At 33.8% G+C, this 24,717-nt stretch overlaps 2 protein-coding genes and 1 pseudogene across 2 annotated transcripts; all 3 read left to right on the top strand.

Moving 5' to 3' along the window:
• The first annotated feature begins 2,192 nt into the window (after positions 1-2,192).
• LOC105803788 (U-box domain-containing protein 5) lies at positions 2,193-6,448 on the top strand. The gene is made up of 6 exons (XM_012636188.2): positions 2,193-3,033; positions 3,177-3,260; positions 3,515-3,700; positions 3,853-3,960; positions 4,064-5,226; positions 5,432-6,448. The coding sequence occupies exons 2-6, from the start codon at positions 3,204-3,206 to the stop codon at positions 6,189-6,191; spliced, it is 2,274 nt and encodes a 757-aa protein (XP_012491642.1). The 5' UTR covers positions 2,193-3,033; positions 3,177-3,203; the 3' UTR covers positions 6,192-6,448.
• A 2,915-nt stretch (positions 6,449-9,363) lies between these two features.
• Positions 9,364-10,718, top strand: LOC105801047 (laccase-11-like; annotated as a pseudogene).
• Positions 10,719-20,218: 9,500 nt separating this feature from the next.
• Positions 20,219-23,319, top strand: LOC105803787 (putative glucose-6-phosphate 1-epimerase). The gene is made up of 10 exons (XM_012636187.2): positions 20,219-20,437; positions 20,551-20,664; positions 20,847-20,960; positions 21,179-21,230; positions 21,466-21,603; positions 21,805-21,903; positions 22,159-22,256; positions 22,434-22,541; positions 22,625-22,706; positions 23,075-23,319. Exons 1-10 carry the CDS (start codon positions 20,370-20,372, stop codon positions 23,138-23,140), a joined length of 939 nt encoding a protein of 312 aa, XP_012491641.1. The 5' UTR covers positions 20,219-20,369; the 3' UTR covers positions 23,141-23,319.
• The last annotated feature ends 1,398 nt before the right edge of the window (positions 23,320-24,717 follow it).

Below are 24,717 nucleotides of genomic sequence, written 5' to 3' on the forward strand. Positions count from 1 at the left end.
CTATATATTATAAAAATAATATACTTATCATAATTTGTTTATAAAAGATTTTAAAAGTAAGGAAATATATATTATTTATAAGAAGTGTTAAGAAAGTTTTGGACAGTTTATAAAAACTCTTTTATAAAGGTTAAATATTATTTATTATTTTGACTTAATTTATGTATTATGAAAAGGATATATCTTAGTATAAATTCTTTTCTAAATTAAGCTTATATAAGTTTTTATAATTAAAGTAAAAAAACTATTTGAACTGTAAACTTAAATATTATAAGGTGGATGCTAACTATGCAAATAGAAAGTGTTTTCTTACATCATATAGTAGGGTATGTCACTATTTGAGAAAATGGTGTCAAACACAAGCAACATAAACAATTTGAGAACTCTTTAATTTGACACAATCAAGAGCTTCGAATGTGGTTAAGAAAATATTTTTTTAAATAAAAAATATTTCTCATTTTAACAACATCACCTTAATATCACATAAAAAAGGTGGATCGTAGTAGCATGTTGCATATTTTATAACTTCGTAGGTAGAATTGAAATGATCCATATACTTCAAAAACTACACAAAGGAAGGAGATCTTTGTAGTCTTCGTAGGTAGAATCTACTTTTTTTAGACTAACATAATACATATGATGATTTGATTTTAATTTTTGTTACTTGGTTAAAATTATTTTTACGATACTAATAATTTTTACAGTAATTAATATTTTTAATAATATAAATTATGTAATTATGTAATTACAATTTGTACTATCAAATATGATATAGAAAATTAGAATATAATTATATTTTATCATCAAACACGTCTAGAGAATTACAATTTTTATCATTACTAATTATAATTACACCTTATTTCGATTATCTTGTATTACAAAAGAATGTAATTATTAGGTCTAGAAAATTATTAAAATTGGTCAATATTGAGAAAGTTTTATTATATAAATAAATAAGAAAATTGTAGTCGAATATAGCTAAAATTTGGTCAAAGAATACAAGATATGCACGTTTTTAATACTTATTTTCTTTTTGCATATAAAGGTTAAATACCTGACGGTTACTACATCATAAATAAAAGTTGATACATTGCACGATTATGATAAGAAAAACAAAAAAGAATCATCGTACCTTCGACAGCTGCGCCATAATAATATTGACACTGTCAAATTCTTGTGCTGGGCCTGAATTGGGCTTTTTAACTTTTTTGGATTTAAAAAGAAAAAAAATAGGGAAGAATACATCTCCCCTTGTGTGTGCGCCGGCTTGGCTTGGCTTTCAAGTAGGTCCCATGAATCACATCAAACTTGCCCTTTTTTATCAGATACCCATTGCTTTTAACTGACCACTCGAATTTAGATAACGCCAATTAGGCTCTGACAAAAAACTAAAAACAGAATGTTGAATTCTGCTATTAGTCCTTATATTTTATAAAATTTATCTATTTAGTCCCTTTATTTTTTAAATTTTAAAATTTTAATCTTGATCCTGATAGTAACAGCTAAATCCATTCAATTAAATTTAATTGCTAGTCTTGTACTATGTGTACAGTTGTAGATTCAGTCCATATTTTTTAATTGGATCATTCTAAGCCCTTGTACTTTTCGATCTTTGAAATTTCAGTCTTGATACATAAGACATTTGTTAATCTATCAAGTGGATTTTTAGTGATTGATATATGGAAATAACAAACTAACATGACATTATACATATAATAATACATTTGCCTCATCAGGTTTTGGGAATAACAAAACTTAACTAAACAAAGTTAATAGTAGAATTTAACCCACAAATAAATTAGTAGTTCAATTTTTTTATAATTTAAAAATAAAAAAAAATTGGGTATCTGAATCTCATGAATAAAATTAGTAGTTGAGATATACAGTTTTGGGGGTTTTTTTATCTACTTTTGAACTTTGTTGACTTTTTTGAATTATTGAAGCCAAAGCTCCCACTAGCCGTTTTACCATTCAAGAGTGACTGCGTAGACCGCACATAGATATATCAGCCTAGCATTGGTCAATACACGAACTACTGCTTAAACCTTAATCACCGTTGATCCAATGTCACAAAATCATCACGGGTCACAAAATCATCACAGAATCATAGGCAAGTGGGATAGCAGTCCTGTGACTGTCGTAAACGTTGTCTTAAAGCTTAACCAGAGGAAGAAGAACCTGGTCTAGAGACCGGAGAAAATGATCCCTTTGACCATTTTGTTTTTGTTTTATCCTTATCTTGATTATCGTAAAAGCAATTCTTCTTCCAGAACCCTATTCGAATTTTTTTTTATTCATGAATTTCATCTATCTGTACAATTGATAGATCATTTTTAAATTTATACATTAAATTGTTATTTTAATAGTACAAGCAATTATAATAATATAGGTGGGGGAAAGTTGTTGATTCCTTTGATCATAATGTCTAAAAAATAAAAACAAAAAAGGAAGAAACTTTCTTTTAGGATAATTTCTCATTCATTCATAAGCATTTCCATGTCCTGTTCCCCCCCCCCTCCCCCCACCCCCAGGCAACTGTTACTTTCCTGATGTAAAGGTTTCTTTTATTTTTCTTGCTTGCCTTGTCTAAGAGGGCTCTAAAGCTGAATTTGACTCTCTTTCGTTTGTTGGGTTATAACAAGAGTTCTCATTTGTGGAATTGTCCTCCCTTTCAAGAGTCTTCTTTTACAATATATTCACCTATGGCTGTTAACATGGTTCTTTGAGTGTTGGGAGATTTTTTTTTCTTTGAATTATTGTTTCCTTTTCACCTTGCTCATCTGTGGTTTGACAAAATTAAGAGGTGGTTCTGACTGTTTTTCAAGCGTGAGTCACTGTTTCTGTGGTGGCTGCAATGATTTCTTCTCTGAAGTGCTTACCTCTTTAATTTTAAGTGGTTTTTTTGCTAAATAAAGTGTATTTGCCTCTTGTTGTGGTTCAACTTCTGTATATTTGGTGTGGCTACATACAAATAACCAAAAGAAAAAGAAAAAAAGCTTCTCTTCATCAGTGCTCCATTTTCTCCATCACTAGGTGAGTTTTTCTTAAAAAAAAAAAAAACTCACATCCTAATGAAAGAAATAAAACCCCTTTCCATCTTTTACAGTTTAATATTTGAAAAACTATATATGATTATCTTAAGCAGTTTCTGATCTGTTTAACTACTTGTTGTTCAGTTTCTTTAATCAGTATACTATCTCTTAATGGGGATCGATGCTGCCCAAGTAGTGGAGACTCCATGCCATCCCAGTCCCTTTAAGGTACAAGTAATTACTGAGTGTGGTTTTCTTTTTCTGATTCAACATGGAATTTTTGGGGTTAAAGTATAGCTTGAAAATAGATCTTATACAATTCATCTATTCCTGTGCAGATTAATTGTTACTGTGTAAGAAAACATATATTTGCTTAAACGTAGAGGATCATATCATTGTACCCATGTTTGCTTTTAAGGTGTTTGATATTCATCTCATATGAGTATGTTTTACTTATTGCACTGCCGACACTATGTTTGTAGGTGCATCACGTGATGTGCACTGAATTTAGGAAGTTGGTTGATAGGATTATGAGGATATTCCCAGAAATCGAAGCTGCTCGACCTCGATGCAGTTCGGGAATAACTGCACTATGCTCACTCATCAGTGCAATTGACAGAGCAAAGTTGCTTCTCCAGTACTGCAGCGAATCCAGTAAACTCTATCTGGTGTGTTTTTTTTCCCTTTGAGTTTATGACCTGGCTCTTCGAAGGCCAGTTTTTTATGACAATCTGATGCTAAATAGTCTTCTAGAGAGTTGAACTTTTTGATTGGTCAACTTGATACTTTTTGGTTGATAGTTCTCTGCAATTACTTTCAGGTAATAACAACGGATGTCCTAGTTTCAAGGTTTCAAAAATCAAAAAACTTGTTGGAACAAGGTTTATGCCAAATTCAGAACATGGTTCCAGTTATGTTGGCGGTCGAGGTTTGTCAAATCACTTGTCCTATTAAGCTTATATTCACCCTTCTTTGTGGTGCTAGTTAGGGTCATGTTCTTTGTTCATGCTGACATTGAAATATTATTGTAGATCTCTCAAATTATTGATGATCTACGAGCTGCAAATTTTATCCCTGATAAATCTGAAGAAGAGATCGGGAAGGTTGTAAGAGAATTGCTCCTGGGGGGAGTTGCAGAGTCGGATTCAATGGACTGTGCTGAAATTAAAGCTCTTCAAACTGCAGCATCACAACTTCATTTTACGTCTTCAAAAGACATCTTAACGGAGAGGAGATCTATTAGGAAGTTGCTGGGAAAAGTCAGTGACTCTGACCAACAAAAGAAATATATCTTGAGATGTCTTTTGTATCTGCTGAGGAAGTATTCGAACCTTATTATCAAAGAGCAAACAGACGACAAGACTGATCGGAATGAAGGAGCGTTTGCAAGTAACAACCCTCGTACTAATTGTATGCATACTCACTCGGTTAATGCGGAATCTCATGTGGAGTATAAGCAACATGATGTTCTTGCTGATAAGTCAAGTATTGCTACTCTTCCTGACGAATTTAAATGCCCCATATCTTCAAGATTGATGTATGATCCTGTTATCATTGCTTCTGGACAAACATTTGAGAGGATTTGGATCCAGAAGTGGCTCGATGATGGTAATGATACGTGCCCAAAAACCGGAGTGAAACTGGCCCATCTGTCATTTACTCCAAATTCTACCATGAAGGATCTAATATTAAAATGGTGTTTGGAGTATGGGATCACCATTCAGGACCCAAGCAGCCAACCTGATGTGTCTCACTTGTTGGAAACTTCTTCCACTTCCATAGCTAGTTTTGGCAGTTATATAAATGATCTGCGCTTTCCAGTGGACATCAGCAATATATCGCTTGGATCTTTAGATGCTAGTTATACTTCCAGTAAAAAGAATGGAGATGGCTTAAGTTTGTTACCAGAGCAGAACAGTGATGATCTTTGCCGATATCAATCTCCCAGCAACAAAAGTAAGATGGATTTGGAGTCTCTATCTAGCCTTCTTGAACTTGATTGGGAAGCACAATATAAGATAGTTGAAGATATGAAAAATCATTTGGAATGTGATGAGCTAGCTTGTTTTTCTCTGTCACTCGAGAACTTCATCGAGCCTCTCGTTAAGTTTTTGAGCAGCGGTCATGATTTACAGGATGTAAGAGCACAGAGAGCTGGATTTCAGTTGTTATCGACCTTTCTTCGCAAAAACAGGTAATATGTTCAAGCATGTGTTGCAGCAGTTCTTGTATCATGTTTTATCATGTGAAAGGTCATTATTTTGCGTGTTTCCTTTTTCGTTTTTCTTTGAAGAATTGCATGTCTTTTCGATCCTTTAAAGCATGATTTGTTAGTTTCTGCTATCCTTTACTTGAATAGAGGGGCTTATTTTTTTCATTGCTTTGTGAGCTTCTTGCAGAAATGGCATAAGATACCTAAATGAAGATGTATATAGTCTGCTATCATTGTTCCTCGACTCTGAAGTAACTCGAGAGGTTCTCGATTCCATGGAAGTATTGTCTTGCCATAGCAGTTGTAAATCCAAGATTGCTGCATCTGGTGCTCTTGTTTCCCTTTTAAATATTCTTGACTTGAATATCACAGATTTCCCAGAACGAGCCATTAAAACTTTGCGCAATCTGTCCTCAAGCCCCGATGTTTGTTCCAATTTGGAGCGTTTGGAGTGCATCCCAAAATTGGCTCCATTCTTACAAGACACCACTCTCGCAAGGCACTGTATGGTGGTATTGCGAAATTTGTGCAGTAACGAAGCGGCTAGGGCTTCTATCGCTCAAACTCCTGGATGCATTGGTTCTGTTGCTATATTACTCGAGACCAACAGTCACGAGGATCAAGAGCATGCCTTGGGTATTCTCTTTTCGTTGTGCTCGCAATGTGTTGAATATTGTCAGTTAGTGAAGGATGAGAGTGATATATTCCCCGCCCTTTTCGATGTATCCGTTAATGGGAGTGAAAAAGGGAAGGCAAGCGCAGTGGAATTGCTACGGCTACTAAGAGATGCCAACTATGATGGTGAACGAAAAGAATGCTTTCAATCCGACAATGTTGCACCCGAAGATGCTAATGACAATGCCAAAGACAAGAAGTCTCACAAGGCACTGTTTGGAGTGAAATTGCCCATGTTCTCAAAATCCATCCCAACAAAAAAGAAGAAATGAAATGAAACATGGATTTTTCTGCTCTCAATTGACTTTGGTATTGACAAATATTTTGCCTGGTAGGGGGTTTGCTTACCGGGACGTGTCGCCAATATCATCATACTGTAGCTAAAGGCGGTTAGTTGGTTATTGAATTTGTCTGACTCCGACATTGATTTTCATGATATAGTTTCTTAGATTTGATCATATGTAAGAGGTATCTGCTGTCGTTGTCTGATTGTAAGATTTTTTTTTTAAATGTATATAGTTTTTGGCAAGAGTTGGAGTTTTTCTCTGTACCTTCGTTTCCCACAATATGTTAACTGTCCTTTCCAACATAGATACAGTGATCCGTAGGAAAACAGACCAAAAGACACCTACTTTTAGCAAAAGACCAAAATCATCGGTTCAACCGAAAATCTGTTGCCTTCTTAAACAAACTTGGATTAGTATCGTTGGCCTATTCCAAAATGTCTTCTTGTAATGACATGCTTCCATGCTTTAGCCGCTAGCTCTTTCTCACGTTTTTACCCCCAAGTACATGTGCAGCTTTGGCAACATAGCCATGTGACTATTGGTGTAACTCATTTAAGAGGCAAATTTTTTACAAGCTGGGGATTAAAATCCGTGACTAATGTACAAAGAGTGTTCATGAAAGTCAATTGATTAAATGAGACTCATTTGACCCACTTGAACTGGTCTGATTCGTGAAATATGCGGAGAAGTTCATCTACTTGAAGTATTGGTGGCCCAATAAAGTAGTTAAAGAAAATTAGGACTAGCTTGGTAAATATAAAAAATGATCTTAGAATATATGTAATCTGATAAGATTTTATTTTGTAATCCTAAAAGATCATTTAAATTCCTTTTAAGAATCTCAAATTGTAAATATGTTTTAATCTTAACCGTCGATGTAGAATAAATTGTATTGTTCGATCTGAAGGAGTTTAATTACAAATAGAAGTTTTTCCTTATTTGTAATCACTCAAATGTAATCATTCATAATAATTGAATACTATTGAAAGCATTCACTCAAACACTTGACGTGATTTTGTTGTCTTGTGACTTTTTTATCTTTCGTTACTCTTTTATCTTTGAGTTGCTTCCGCTTTATTTGTAGTGTCTTGAAGAATTTCTATTGAGAATTCTCACCTCGCAAGAGTTGGATTGACTAGACGAATTTGAAACAATATAAATTGCCTAAAGCCGCACAGATTGTGAAACTAAAGTTCTAACCTCGTGACAGATATGACAATAATAACGGTTTATATTACTCTTTTTAACTTTTTATATTTCTTGAAATAATTATATTCTATACTCGTATCAACGGTATGAGATTTGACAGCAACAACAACTTATGCACTCATAACTCTTTATTTTTCTTAAAGTATACTCATGTTATGAGGATATAATTAGCTTTCAAATACATGAAAAAATCAAACATTACTTATATGGAAACGCGGACGTATATCTTACACTCGTGCTTGAATCTGATTAACATAGATAGCAGCTGTGTCATGCGGATTGAAGTACTATTACAAGCTTCTATCTCATTCCACTACTTTCCTTCTACTATTTTGAGAAATGGTTTGGCTACAAGCAATACAAACTGGCCTTGCAAACAAATGCTACAAAATGCTCAGAAGTAAGCCTTGCTAAATTCTAATTCTTCTAATGCTTCAAACCTTAACTCTGATGTTACCAAAGAACAAGCAGCTGATTAATAAAAAGACGTGTTTATTGTGTTTATCTATAAATTTTATATATTCCTCCTCAAGAATATGAAGTAGAGTTAATTGTTCAATCGAATGGAATTGTATGGAAAATAATTAGACTAAATAATAATATAATATAATTTGATAGTCGATTTATTTGAATTGAAACTCAATTTGATTCAAACTTGAAATTCAAAAAAATCGAGTTGATTCAATTAACTTGATTCGAATAATTCAAATTTTAAATTTTTTCTCGATTTTTTCAAATTTTGCTCACCCATAATATGAAGTATCCTTAAACTAAAAGAATAATATTTGATGCATTGTCGTGCATAAGTTTCATGCACTATTAATAAATAATAATATGACACATCATCGTTAAATTAAACAAAAATATATAGAAGACTTGTAAATAAATACTAATAATTCTGTCTAAACATAATTAAACATTAAACATAACTATTATAAATAGATATTAATAGTTCTCGGGTTTAAGATCTTGAGTTTAGGGTCTAAGGTCTTAAATTTAGAGTTTTATAATATAAATTTCGAGTCTCGACTTTAGGGTCTAGGGTATAAGGTATAGGGTCCTGAGTTTTAGTATTTATTTATAATTAATTATTATTTCGTTATGTTTAAATTTATTAGTATTTATTTATAAATTCTCCACTATTTTTATTTTACTTAATGATGATATGTTATGTTATGCCCGAGAGTGCATCAAATATTCTCTCTAAATTAAAACTCTTAATATCAAATACATATAATATTTTTAATAATTTATTATTTTTAACACATGGCACTACCTAATTTATTATTGCATTAAATATAAATCCATAATTTAAATAATAATACTCTTTTAGTTGTAGCAATCTCAGCCCCTCCGCCAATTAATGGGCTTTCTTTAAAATGTTTAAGTTAAGTATGACAACTCCTCAGAGGCAAATTTTGGGGGTTTCGCAAGGTACACCCTCTAAAATAAAAAATTGTTATTTAAGTCTTTAAAATTTTAAATTAATTATGAATTGTAAAAAAATAAAATTTCATTCCATCCCTAAAAATTTATACTGGCTTCCCTGGAACTCCTTTGTAATTTCTAGGTAATCATCTACATTAACAAACTGCCATAACTTACCTTTTTTCATGCTTTATATAAATACTTATATTTTCACCTTCATGTCTCATCCGGACAAAAAAAAAAAGTTATTATTACAAGTTTTCCACCTCGACAAATGGCTTTATTTTCCAGATGGTCTCTTTTTTCTTGTCGGGTTCCTTGCATTCATTTCGTTCCCAGTAGAAGCTGCTGTAAAGAAGTACCAGTTCAATGTGAGTCAAATCTGAAATGAAAATTCAATTTATTAAATTCTCATGATCTTCTAATTCCTTTAGCTGTTGAATTTCAATGATGTGTTTTAAACAGATCTTAGTGAAGAACATTAGCAGACTGTGCCATGCAAAGCCAGCAGTAACTGTAAATGGGAGGTTTCCAGGGCCTACAATCTATGCTAGAGAAGGAGACAGAGTTATCGTCAATGTCACAAACCACATGTCCATTCATTGGTACCATTTTCACTTTAAACCATATATATGGTGGGAATTTGAGATTAAAATAGAACTTATACTTAATTTGTTGTTTATTGATGATGTTTACAGATACATTTGCAATGGAGGTTGAATCAGGGAAGACATACCTGCTAAGAATCATCAATGCTGCCCTTAATGATGACCTTTTCTTTGCGATTTCGGGTCATAACATGCTGTTAGTCGAGGTTGATGCGGTTTATACGAAGCCGTTTATGACTTAAGCTATCCTGATCGCACCGGGGAAAAGACCAACGTCCTCGAACGAGCCAACTGGTTGGCCGGCAGATATTTCATGGCTGCTAGGCCTTTCATGGATGCACCACTTCCAGTTGAGAACAAAACAGCAACAGCAATACTCCAATACAAAGGAATTCCCAACATTGTTCTTCCTACACGTCCCCAATTACCGGCTTCCAACGACACCGATTTCGCTTTGAGCTACAACAAAAAGCTAAGGAGCTTAAACTCAGCTAAGTTCCCTGCAATTGTGCCCCTTAAAGTTGATAGAAAACTCTTCTACACAGTCGGTTTCGGTAAAGATCTCTGCACGACATGCGTAAAAGGAACGAGACCATTAGCTTCATTGAACAATATCTCCTTCGTGATGCCCAAAATGGGACTTCTCCAAGCTCATTACTTCAATACGAAAAGGAACCTCCTAAGCCATTCAACGACACTGGTGCACCCCTTACTGCCGACCTTGGCACTGCACATGGGACAAGGCTAAGCAAGTTTGCCTTCAATTCCACGGTTGAGTTAGCGTTACAAGACACCAATCTCCTAAAAGTTGAATCACATCCATTCCATCTCCATGGCTGTAACTTCTTCGTCATTGGAACCGGGATCGGAAATTTCGATCCCGTCAAGGACCCATCGAAGTTCAACCTGGTTGATCCGATTGAAAGAAACACTGTTGGTATTCTACTGGGGGTTGGACCGCCATTCGGTTTAGAGCAGACAATCCAATTACTAATAATGTTAGCATAGAACATGGTTTGATTAATTAAATAGGTAATCATAGGGTTGAGTTTGATTTTGAATTTATTTTGCCGGTTTAGGTGTATGGTTTATGCATTGTCATTTGGAGCTTGACACTGGGTGGGGACTGAAAATGGCATTTGTAGTTGAAGATGGAACAGGAGCTGATCAATCAATTCAGCCTCCATCCAAGGATTTGCCACCTTGTTATCTGTTTGAAAATGTTTGTCAATGTACAACAAAAAAAAGGAAGCAAGCTTGTGTGTGAAATGTATTTCTCAATATATATGTATTGAAGGACATGTCTTGAGGAACCAAATTTATATATCTATATATAAAAGGAGTTCTTACACGTGGCACACCCAACCTCTTTTTTTTTTTTTTGCATTTTGCATTTTGCAAAAAAATGTTAAATTTAAGTGTTAGTCCCTCTAATATGCTTAAATTTGAAATTTAATCTATATACTTTAATTTTTAACATAATTTGGTCTCTGTATTTTTATAATGTTATTAATTAGTCCAAATAGTCAATATAATCAACTTTCGGTTAAAACATTATGTAATTATATATAGTTTGAGTACCATAAGAGTCTTAAAGACTGACACTTGGTTTCCTATTTCTTTTAAGTTTGTGTCGCTTTTTTTTAATCATAATACCATGGTCAATTTTCAATTTTAGCCTCTAAACTATGTTGAAACTTGATATGTAATCTATATACTTCAATTCTTTTACATAATTTAGTCCATCTACTTTTATAATGTAATTAGTTAGTCTAAATGGTTAATATTGTTAACTATTTCAATCAAAATGTTGATTCTAACAAGAAAGAAAAATTATCCTCATGATTCGAATAAGTGTTTTAAGAAAAAAATTAACAAGTATTTTCAACATTATTTTTATTGTTGCATGATTATCAAGTGATTTTATTTTATTTTAAAAGTCACATAAAAGAATTTAATAGAATAATTTGAAGGATGGTAAAATAGAAAACTGTATTCACGAAAATAAAAATAGAGGAACTAAATTATAAATGTATGAAGTGTACATGTAATTATAACATATTTTAACATTTTAATTTTTTTATTTTATAATTTAATACAAATAAAAATCAACAGAACGGGAAACAATCATTCTAATTTAAGGAAAAGAAATGTACTCCTCTTGGTACTACCAAAAAAGGTTCCATGAATGTGTTGAGTAGTTGCATGAAACATTGGAAAGGAAAAAAAAAATGGCTTGTGTCATTAATTGAAAATAGTTGTTAGCTAAATTATTAGTTCGATAAGTGGAGCCATATATTGGCTAAAGAGTAAATTTAATTTTAAGCTTGTTTTCAAGCAGGGGCGGAATTAGGGGTTCGCACGGGTGCCTGTGACCTTAAAATGGAAAAAAAAAATCTTGATAAAGTTTAATTTACATTTTGTTCTCTTAAAATTATAAAAATTTAATTTAATCCTTTAAAAATTATAAAGATATAGACTATTAAAATAGTAAAATTACATTTTTATTATCATAAAAGTTATAATTTAATTTCAGCCCCCTAAAAATATTTTCTAGTTTCATCCTTGTTTTTAAGCTTACTCGACTTGTATAAAACATTTGTTTTACTATTTAAAATTAATAAAATAATAAATATATATTTATAATTAAAATTAAATTAATTTTTACATTATTTAAATTAAACTTGGATAAGATCAAATTGGCTAGAGATACAAAAACTTTGTCCAAGTACAATCCAAGTTGAGCCAAACCTATCAGCTGAGTAGATTGCTTGAACAGCTTTGTCTATGATATGTTGTATTTTACATGGAGTTTTTATTTGACATAATAACTTCTTTGACCCTCCAACTTTACAAAAAAGTTATTTTAGCCATTCATTTAATTTTTTTTGTCTTATTTAGCCCTTGAACTTGCATTTTTTTGTTAAATTGATGCGGTCGTTGAAAGCACAAAAAATATCCTATCCCTAATAAATAATGAAAAAGAATAGTAAAAGGGAAGTAGGGTCAAATCCTCAGGGACTGGACTTGCAAAATATCTTTTTCCGTGAAATCCTGAGCATAATCTTACCCAAGAAAACTTGGGTTCCTAAAAAAAATAAAATAAAAAAATAACAGAATTAAATGTTTGGATCTGAAAACGAAAAATAAAATAAAAATAGATTTAAGAATATTGAGTCAAAAATTAGAGAAATTAAAAATAAAGTTGAGAGAAAGGAAATTCTTATGGGAGATTCCAGCCTCCAGTTGTCTTGTTCCGCCTTGGGTTCAATCCTCGGTTTTAGATGATCCTTCCTAAACTGAATAAGCCAGTTATAGTGGAATAAGACGCCTACGACCACCAGCCAAGGATTTAGACTTACGATTTGGTGGAACCTGACTCTAGCCAACAATCGCTTCTGTGGGATCGTCTTATGCTAGATCAACGTTTCTCAATGGCGAATCTCACTCCATTTTTTTCTCTTAGGCTCGCCAACCTCTGACGCAGTCAGCTAACGAACCGACTATGCAACCTTCCCAAAACATACAAAGCGGCCGCCTTTGCATATGTTGAAAAGTTTACTTCTTAAGGGACATGGACGGAAGCATCAGCCCCGTAGTGCGGAGAAACGATGAATACTCGTTTAGAAGGCTAAGTATGGATTCTAAGCCTCAAGAACCCTTTTTGAGGAATATCGACAACCTTCGGCTAGTTGGGTTTAGTGGCTCATGGTTGTGGTGGAAAAGAAAATAAATATAACAAAAATAGAGATTTTATTAAAAGGAAATATGAGAAGAACAAAAGCCTAGACTTTTGGGGAGAGAGTGTTTACCGAAAAAGATCGATCTCTTTTGAGTCATTTCACCCCCTATTTATAGTGCTAGGGGAGATAGTCTAATCGTACTTAAATTCCTAAAAGATAAATACATTTAATTGAAGATAAATAAAGATAAATAAAATAAAATCCTAAAAATAATCCTTAATAATTATCTCAATATTAATTATCCTAATATAATTAAAATAGAGTTTGATAGAATAAAATCTCTTCTTTTTGCATTTCAACCCTTGTGTCCTCCATGCTTGCACTTTTGGCACCAACTTTTCCTTGTGTCGCACATTGGCCCATTTTATCTCTAAATTCACGCTTTTAGCCCTTAATTTTGCTTTTGCCTCAAATTTAGTCTCTATGAGATAAAAGATCACAAATAGCTCAAATTAGCAGGATCATACTCAGAAGAAATACATAAATAATACATAAAAATACGTTATTCTAGAGTGTTATCAAATTCCCCCTACTTAGCCCATGCTTGCCCTCAAGTATGATTCTTATCTACTGTGAAAGTTAGATTCTGCCATAAAAGAAATATCACTCCAAAGTTTTATAAAAATCAATCAAAAATACATATGAAAAATAAAGAAAACCCTAAGCTTGCTTTAAGTAAAACATATTTTCCAATTAATACACACAAAAATTAGAATTGACTTGAATTATTTAATGAAAATTAGGTAAATTACCAAACCTACCAAGACACCCTATTTGTTTCCTCCTTTAGTCCCCAAATTATATTTTTTTCTTTTTTTTTCTTCTTTTTTTATTATTATGCTTTAGGAATATACTGAACCTTTTGACGCGAAAAGAGATGACAGCCAAGCACCCCACCCCGGTTACTCAGCCCAGCAGACTTCTAATTTATTATAATTTTTTCTTAAGAACACATCGAACCTTTTGACGCGAAGAGAGATGACAGCCAAGCACCCCACCCCGGTTACTCAGTCCAACATGTTCTTAAAAATTAATTCCGATTAGCGGAGTTTTATCTAACACGTCACACAACCTTTTGACGTGAAATAGGATGGCAACCCAAGCACCCTACCCCGGTTACTCAGTCAGTCACGTTTTTAAGTTGCACTCATAACCACAAAAACATTAAACGACATTTTAATAATAACTTTTTTTTATGAGGACTTTAGAGAAAAAAAATAATCAAGTGTCAAAAATAAGTTTCAGTAATTACCTTAATAGTCATCAACATATTTTAACATGCAAACATATTAAGTGTCCACTTTGTATTAAACTTGATCAATTTTACGAAAAGTAAGATAAAGTTAACTCTATGAATCACAATTATTTTTAGCCTAATAAGAATAAAACAGTGGAGATGGCATCAATTATGAAAATCCGTAATTTCCTTAGAAAACAAGAATCATGCTTGTAGGTCAAACAGTAGGCAATTCTTGGTAAAAATCTTGGGCATGAAAAGAGGCAGGAGGTTCTAAAAAAAAACAAATATGGACAAAATGGAGCCTCAAGCATTAACACCAGCCAAAAATAATCACAGCAACAACCAAAATCACAGCAGAAAATGATAGTAATAACAAAGAGTACCTCCCCTTACGGAAAGCACATTGTCCTCAATGTGGACGAAAAGAAATAAATAGGTAGAAAAGTTTAGAAAAACTCCCCGTGTTGTTACTGTTGATTGCATATGATGGCAATAAGGTCGGTCAGTTACTGGCCAAAGGTTTCAAGTCGGGCCTCAATGCGCTCTAAGCGTTGCTCAACGATTTTCTTCGCATTTTCGCTCTGTTTTATCTAGGCAAAAAAAAAGAAAAATTTATTAATATCCAAATAAGTAATAAATAATAAAATAAAATAAAGTAATAAATAAAGTAAGAAAGAAAAATAAATAAATAATAAAAATAAAAATTGGGTTGCCTCCCAACAAGCGCTTGTTTAACGTCGTTAGCTTGACGCCGTTATTGGTTCTATGGTGGTTTCAAATGGATTTTCTCAACCGTGTGGGCTTGAAAATTCTCATAAGACGGCTTCAACCGCTGGCCATTGACTACAAACCGCTTTCCAGATTCTTCATTCTTTATTTCAATCGCTCCATGTGTGAACACTTTAGTAACAATAAAAGGTCTTTGCCATCGTGTTCGAAGCTTACCTGGGAATCACTTTAACACGGAGTTATAAAGTAAAACTTTTTGTCCTACCGAAAAATTCTTCTGAGCTATTCTCTTATCGTGAAACAACTTTGTCTTGTCTTTATAAATGTGAGCACTCTCGTAAGCATCATTGTGAATTTCTTCTAACTCTTGGATGTCTAATTTCCTTGCCTTTCCTGCGGGTTCTAACTCCACTCTGGTGCCTGTAAAACAGAAGGTAACAGTTTAGTATTTGGAGATAATAACTCATTAACAAATTCAAATTCATCAAGTTCAGAATTATCTCCATAAATTGACTCAAAATTCTCTTCCACTAAAGAGTCAATTATGTCGATACGATTTACGCTCAAGATTTCGCTTGGATGACTAATGGCACCGTAGACATTAAACTTTACGATCTCCCCATCAAACTCCATCGTGAGAGTTCCACTTCGAACGTCGATTTTAGTACTAGCTGTACTAAGGAACGGTCGACCCAGCAGGAGATCTGAAGATCCAGGAGTATTATCCTCTTCCATTTTGATCACATAAAAATCTATAGGGAAAATAAGCTCGTTAACTTTTACTAGAACACCCTCAAAGACTCCTTCTGGATGCACAACAGACCTATCCGCCAATTGAATGATAACACCTGTTTTTGTCAAAAAACCTGCGTTAAGTGATTTATAAATAGAATATGGTATTACATTTATAGAAGCCCCTAGATCACACATAGCCTTCTTAATTCCCAGATGGCCTATTTTGTATGGTATTGCAAACATGCCCCTATCCTTGTATTTTGCCGGCATTTTCCGTTGTAACACTGTGGATACATTCTCACCAACATTCACTCTTTCATTACCTGTTAATTTTCGCTTGTTGGTGTAAAGCTCTTTAAGAAATTTAGCATACCACGGTATTTGCTTGATGACGTTTAACAACGGAATGTTGATCTCAACATTCCTAAATGTTTCGAGGATTTTCTTGTCCTCTTTTCCTCTTCGACACTAGTTGAATCGTTCTGGAAATAGAGGTTGAATTTTAGGTAATGGAGGCTTGAGTCTGATCTGTTCATCTTTCTCGGGTTTTTTTGGGTGATTTCTTGGCCAAGATTCTTGTCAGGAATCAGTTCCAGTACCTTTTCGCTTCGTAACATCACTGCATTTGCATTTTGTCTAGGGTTTGGTTCTGTTTGTGACGATAGCTTCCCTTGAGAAGTTAATTTCTCAATTGATATGGTCAACTCTCTGATGGACGCCTTCGTTTTCTGTTGGAAATCCTTCATCTCTTTTTGGAAATTAAGAGTTTGCTGTTGAAAATCAAGAACATTAGCTGCTAACTTATCGACCATGGTTTCTAGAAAATTACCTGAACCTTGTAGCTGTTGCGGAAACCAATTTTGGTATGGCTGGTTATTTCATGGATTGGCCCCATAACTTAAGTTAGGATGATCCATCCACCCTGGGTTGTAGGTATTAGCGTAGGGGTCGTATTGCCTTTGTGGCGGCCCAGGAAAAATTTCCACAGCATCCAGATGGGCCATGGTATCATCATACAAACTGAGACATGTCAGTTGCATGATCAGGTGTAGCACATATTCCACATAATCGGGCTGTTTTCGCTTTTTCTGCAATAAGAGAGTTCATCATATTAGTAAGTCTATCAACTTTATCTTTTAAGGTTGAATTACTTAGCTGGTGAACCCTTCTAGGGGGTTCAGTATTGGCTCAGAATTACTGAGAATTTGCAGCCATCGTGGAGATCAAGTCTCTCGCTTATTGGGGAGTCATATTGACCAATGCTCCTCCACTAGCGGTGTCTACCATATTCATCTCCATGGGCTTCAAACCTTCGTAAAAGTAATGGAGGAGAGATTGTTCTGTTATACTATGTTGTGGGTAGGTTGCACACAACTTCTTAAACCGCTCCCAATAATCGTAAAGGGACTCAGCTTCCTTTTGCCTTATTCCAACGATCTCTCTTCTTCGCTCAGCTGCTCGAGACGCTGGAAAAAACCTGTTCAGAAATAAACGAGATAGATCAGCCCAAGTTGTAATAGATCCAGGGGGTAAATAAAATAACCATTCTTTAGCGGAATCTGCTAGGGAGAAGGGGAAATCACACAATTTAATCTGATCTTCAGTTACCCCTTGAGGTTTCATGCTAAGACAAACCATATAAAACTCTTTCAGATGCTTGTGGGGATTTTCATTTTGCAACCCACGAAAAGTTGGCAGTAACTGGATTAAACCTGACTTCAACTCAAAATCAATATCCATAGTAGGATACGCGATGCACAATGGCGGTTGTTCTGTCGAAGCTTCGGCCAATTGCCGAATCGTTTGAGCCATTGGTTGGTGTGCTAGATTCGGGTTTTCGTTAACCCTAGCGTTAAGCACTTCTTCTGGTGAGTAGACTTCTACTTTTTTTGCTTTCAAGTGTTCGAGTAGGGTTTTCGTTAACCCTAGACTCAGCTTCGTCGTCGACTTCGATTTCTAGCGGTGGGTTACTTTGAGTTCTAACCATCGCTGACTGCTTTTTCCGTAACTTTGTCTCATTGCGATTGGCTCTAGTAGTCTTCTCAATTTCTGAATCGAACGTAAGAGTACTTGGAGCAAATCTAGTCATAAGAAACAAAAAACAAGATTAGTACGTTGCCAGTAAAGGTGTCCATAGGCCGGGCGAGAGGGTTCGGGTAAAAATATAGGCCCGAAATATGTGTTTGGGCAAAAAATGAAGTCCGTTTAGAAAATGGGCCAGGACTCGGGCACTATTTTTTTTTGGGCAGACTACTGAATTTAATAAAATATATTTTATTTTATTTTTAATTTTAAAATATTTTTAAAATACTTTTATTTTATTTTTACTTTTAAAATTATTTTTAGTGTTTATTAAAAATAGGTCGGTAGGCCAAGCTCAGAGCTTAGGATTTTATTCGGCCAGCCTAGACAAAACCTCAGGCCCATATTTCGGGCTGGACTGGGCCCGGGCCTAGGAGGCGAGCTGAAATTTTTTTCTGGGCCCGGCCTATGAACACCTCTAGTTGCCAATCCCCGGCAACGACGCCAAAATTTGATGCGGTCGTTGAAAGCACCAAAAATATCCTGTCCCTAATAAATAATGAAAAAGAATAGTAAAAGGGAAGTATGGTCAAATCCTGAGGGACTAGACTTACAAAATATCTTGTTCCGTGAAATCCCAAGCAGAATCTTGCCCAAGAAAACTTGCGTTCATGAAAAAAAATAAAATAAAAAAATAACATAATTAAATTTTTGGATCTGAAAACGAAAAATAAAATAAAAATAGATTTAAGAATATTGAATCAAAAATTAGAGAAATTAAAAATAGAGTTGAGAGAAAGGAAATTCTTATGGAAGATTCCAGCCTCCAGTTGTCTCATTCCGTCTTGGGTTTAATCCTTGACTTTTAGATGATCCTTCCCAAACTGAATAAGCCAATTATAGTGGAAGAGGACGCCTACGACCACCAACTCCAAGGATTTAGACTTATGATTTGGTGAAACCTGACTCTAGCCAACAATCGCTTCTGTGGGATCGTCTTATGCTAGATCAACGTTTCTCAATGGCGAATCTCACTCCATTTTTTCTCTTGGGCTCGCCAACCTCTGACGCAGTAAGCCAACGAACCGACTGTGCAACCTTCTCAAAACATACAAAGCGGCCGCCTTTGTATACGTTGAAAAGCTTACTTCTTAAGGGACATGGACGGAAGCATCAGCCCCGTAGTGCGGAGAAACGATGAATACTCGTTTAGAAGGCTAAGTATGGATTCTAAGCCTCAAGAACCCTTTTTGAGGAATATCGACAACCTTCGGCTAGTTGGGTTTAGTGGCTCGTGGTTGTGGTGGAAAAGAAAATAAATATAACAAAAATAGAGATTTTATTAAAAGGAAATATGAGAAGAACAAAAGCCTAGACTTTTGGGGAGAGAGTGTTTACCGAAAAAGATCGATCTCTTTTGAGTCACTTCACCCCCTATTTATAGTGCTAGGGGAGATAGTCTAATCCTACTTAAATTCCTAAAAGATAAATACATTTAATTGAAGATAAATAAAGATAAATAAAATAAAATCCTAAAAATAATCCTTAATAATTATCTCAATATTAATTATCCTAATATAATTAAAATAGAGTTTAATAGAATAAAATCTCTTCTTTTTGCATTCTTTTTGCATTTCAAACCTTGTGTCCTCCATGCTTGCACTTTTGGCGCCAACTTTTCCTTGTGTCGTACATTGGCCCATTTTATCTCTAAATTCACGCTTTTAGCCCTTAATTTTGCTTTTGCCTTAAATTTAGTCCCTATGAGATAAAAGATCATAAATAACTCAAATTAGCAGGATCATACTCGAATAAATACAAATTAATACATAAAAATACGTTATTCTAGAGTGTTATCACAAATCATCTCAAAATGGATAAAAAGTTAATAATTGTTAATTTTCTTGACGTGACATAAATGTAAGTTATCATGTGGATGACATGTCAAGATTTAATTAATTTTTAAATTTTAAAATATTTTTTATAATTTATACATTTATTACAATAATTTTAATATTTTTAATTTTTAAAATATATTTTTAGTTTTAAAATTTTAAAAATTATTTAAATTCTTAGCTGTCATCTTATGTATATGTTACTTTAACAAAGTTAAAAATATTAATTTCTTTTATATATTTTAAAGTGATTTAATAAAATATAAATAAACGGAAATTAAAACAACAGCTAAAATAATTTTTTTAAAGGTGAAATGAGTTTTTACTTTTTATTTTTATTTATCATGTTGGTGTCAATGAATATAAAAAAACTGAATAAGGGGAGCATATGCGAATAATATCTTCGAACATGATATAACCACAAAAAAAAAATGATCGAAGGCCAAAGCTTTAACCTCGTCCTGAATCGTTGGTTTTAAAGAGACTCGCTTGCTCGTTACATCCATTTCACTTTCACATTTGGCACTGACCCTTCTGCTTAATAATCGAAGAAAATGGCGATGGTTTCGATGAATTTTTTTGTCCCTTCCTTAAATTCTCCTAATCTACGCCCCACCAAGCGGTTAGTTCCCGTTTTCTCTCATGTTTCAAAGGCAACAAGCAATGTCCAGTTTAACTCTAGTACTTGGATAGCTCCTAAAACTTTGAATCCAATTGCTTCATATTCTTCTGCAGTTACTCAGGCATGGCTGTTGCAGCTTCAAACCAGGATGCTGTTGCTTTGGGGGTCACAGTAACACAAGGGGAAGGCAATTTACCCAAGCTTCTCCTCACTTCTGATCATGGCAGGTAATGTTCAAATCTTCAAATTTTGAAAAAATGACGAACTTTTTGCAAGATTTTCTTTTCTAGGTCTTTTCCAAATTTATTCAACTCCCTTGCTGGTTTAATTGATGGGTCTAATTTTTTTCCTTTTTCATTGATTCCGGTCTGAAAGAAATTTTATCTGTCTTTGTTTTTGGGTGTTTTAGTGAAGCTGAGATTTATCTATTTGGTGGTTGCATTACATCTTGGAAAGTTCCAAGTGGGAGAGACCTTCTATTTGTACGGCCTGATGCTGTATTTGACAAGAAGAAGCCAATCAGGTTGATTCTCCATCCCTCACTCTACTTATTGTGATTTCTAATAAGCCATTGGTAAAGCTTGCTAGAATTTAGCTGATTAAAGAAGTAGATTATGGTTGTATCTTTTGGCTAGAAATTGATCTTAAACCACTTCATTTCCAAAATTTAGAAACATGTTAATAACAGATGAAAAATGGTAAATTTCCCAGATACTAACTGTATTTTTTTTATTTGGATAGTGGAGGTATTCCACATTGTTTCCCACAGTTTGGACCTGGTCTAATGCAGCAGGTATGCCTTCGAATTCTTGTTCAAAATTCTAAAAACATATTTAGTTCCTTTGGTTTCTCATGAGCCATTTAAAGTGGTCTGTGAGGCCTGGTTAATATCCTTTCGAGAATTGATACTAGAGGACTGATTGTTATCATCATTAGTTTATGCCTGCAAAAGACCATCCAGAAAAATGAAAAGGAATGATCGAAACTAATGTTATTCCTGGCTGTGTAAATGTTCATGTGATTCACAGCATGGATTTGCAAGAAATATGGATTGGTCCCTTGTGGAGTCTGAAAACGTGGAAGGCAACCCGAATGTAACTCTTGAGCTAAAAGATAGTCCTTACAGCCGAGCCATGTGGGATTTCGGTTTTCAGGCTAGATATAAGGTCCGTTATCGATTACTTGCCAGTATGGGCAGGGCAATGATATTATGCTTATGAGTTATGACAACAGTAATTTCTTTGCTAATTTATGCATTAGTTTAAAGGTAACTGGAATCGTCCAGAGTAGGTATGTTGATTAATCCATGCAATTGTAAGTCATGTTTACTAATTAAATTGGCACTTTGTTTCATTTTGTTTCTTCAGGTTGTTCTAAATACAAAGAGCCTTTCCACCGAACTAAAAGTAACAAACACAGACAACAAGCCATTTACATTCAGCACTGCCTTGCATTCGTATTTTCGTGTAAGTACCTATTATTCTGTGGTTGATAAATGCAGTTTCTCTAACATTTCCAAATTGACATTTTCCTTGTATAAGAATGGAGATTTATTTTTGGTGATAATGAAAGAAAAAAGAACTTATTATTGGCAAGGGAAAATGAAAACGACATACACATCTACACATGTATATTACGTCTTATGTCTTATAATTGAGTTATATGGCATTTAAACTTGAATGAAGCTAGTTAGACATTGATGTTAAGACATTTTGATGCAGGCATCCATAACAGGGGTATCCGTGAAAGGTTTGAAAGGTTGCAAAACTCTGAATAAAGATCCTGATCCTAAGAATCCGATTGAGGGTAGGGAGGAAAGGTCAGTCATCAGTGCATTGTGCACAGAACTATTAGTGGAGGATAACTCGAGTACAAATTTTCAACTCTTATCATCTTTATATTTCTACTTTTCGCAACTTATTTGAGAATACTAGTCTTAAAGGTACTCGTGAGAAAAATTTTCCTGCACTTTCTAACTGTTATATTCACAACTCAGGGATGCCATCACTTTTCCTGGATTTGTAGATTGCATTTACCTTGATGCTTCTAATGAAGTGCACCTCGATAATGGCTTAGGTGATGTAATATCCATCAGGAATACAAAGTACGTGAATCCACGTCTCGCATCTCTGTTTTATTAGAAGCAAGTCAAAATATTTTCCTCATCTTTCTACTTTGCCCTTGCAGTTGGTCAGATGCTGTACTATGGAACCCACATTTGCAGATGGAAGCATGTTACAAAGATTTTGTTTGTGTTGAAAATGCTAAGGTACTTACATACTTTCTTCAACAGTAACTTGATAAACTTAGTGGGTGATGGGTTATATTCATGATTCAACTTTTTTGGCTTGTTACTAAGCTGCACCGCTCAGACTCTTCATTTTGCTTGAAATACCCCTGCCCGATTCAAATTCGGACTTGGCTGTGGGGACATACCCTTCCAAAGATACTTGAAATATATCAAAAATGAACTTTGAAAAATTGAACATATACCTGTATCCAATGCTTACCCTTGAGTAACATTGTTAAGGGTTCAGTCAATGCATCCAAAATAATCATATCAAGTGATTGAAACCATTTTTAAGCTACTGCTTATTCCCACTTTGATGTTTTTCATTTTTATTAATGGTCACTCAGATTGGAACCATCCAGCTCGAGCCCGAGCAGTCTTGGATAGCTAAACAACACCTCAGCATTGCCTGAATTCCTTGAGCATAGATTGTACAGTTTCCAAAGTAAATGGAATAAGTGCAGTCCCTTCTTTTGTTTTTTTGGAGGCAAAAGATTTTGGCTTCTATTTAGCAAAGCTTAGTAGCTTCATGCTGAAGTTTCTGTATTAATAAATGAGTTGATGATATTGTAGTGTTGTTTTTCTTTTCTCACTGTTGATCTCGCCAGGTTTTTCTTTGTTTGATCATTTTACCCTTTAATGGATCTAAAATGTGCTTTGCATATATAAAAGCAAATGACTTTTTCTTCATGTGACAGTCATCAAAAACAGGTTAATCATTTGAACAAGTTTAATATATTACATACTCAAGCTAGTTTAAATAAACTAGGATTTTCATCCAGCTACGCAAGGGAATTTAAATAATATTTATAAATAAATTTAAGTTTAAGTTTATTAAATAATTATTATTGAACTTAAAATTTTATGTAAAAACATGAAATAAATTGACATATGATAAAATACAGTAAGAAATAGTTAAAATCGTATACAAATATACCCCGTGGCACGTCGGAAGGACACTTGAGCAGCAACTCAATTCACAGCAACTCGGGAAGTCATTCATAAACCCTATCTTTTGACACAACCATCTGGCCAAGCGCAAGCTATTCCATGCCCAAACCTTCAAGCTTTCATTGGAAATGTGATGTCGTTGATCACTAAACATCACATGGATTCAACAGCTCTATACCATCAAATTAGAATGAATGGCACAATTTGTCTCATCACAGATATTCTCGTCCCATATAAAACATCCGCCTCATATGTTCTTTAATAACTAGATAGCAAATCCAACATGTTAATATCACTTTACATGAGACCCCACCTATAAATACCTCCAAAACTGATGAAAAAATGATTGATTCTAAAAAGATACCAATCCTATACTCGATCAACTTACCTCCAGCTTTCAACCTTAGTACTCTCCATACCTCCACTTTTTATAACCTCTGCCTCAGTTGAGTTAACTTTCATGACAGCCACCACTCTCGCCTATATATCTCTTCTTTGCTATATCATTATATCAACAACATGATATGACACAGAAAAGAAGTGATGTTACATCAATATATAAACTTTACAAAAATCTATATAAAATATATCATTAATACATAAAAATTATGTTAAACTTAGAAAGATCAACACAATTTTTTTTATACATGACCAACACAAAGTTTCTCTAAATTGAATAATAATTAAAACAATTTCATTTAATGAATTGAATACACCATAAATATAACATAAATGATATAATTAAAATATAATAAAAAAATAATCATAACATGAAATATATAAATATATTAAAATGCACGAAAAAGTATTGAAGTAAAATTATTGTATTGACTTATATGGAGAGATACTTAAATTATTATACAAATTCAAATCTTATCAGTTAGTCATGCTCCAATATTATATAAAAAAACTATTCGTAAATTTGTAATATTAAAAAATAAAATTAACAAAAAAAACATATTGCTTTTCCTTTTCTATTTATCTTTTCCGCAATTTTCCCTTTTTTTTTCCTTTTCCTTTTCATTCTCTTCTTTTCATT

This window comes from Gossypium raimondii, chromosome 11 (genome assembly GCF_025698545.1).
Source record: "Gossypium raimondii isolate GPD5lz chromosome 11, ASM2569854v1, whole genome shotgun sequence".
NCBI classification, from domain to species: domain Eukaryota; kingdom Viridiplantae; phylum Streptophyta; class Magnoliopsida; order Malvales; family Malvaceae; genus Gossypium; species Gossypium raimondii.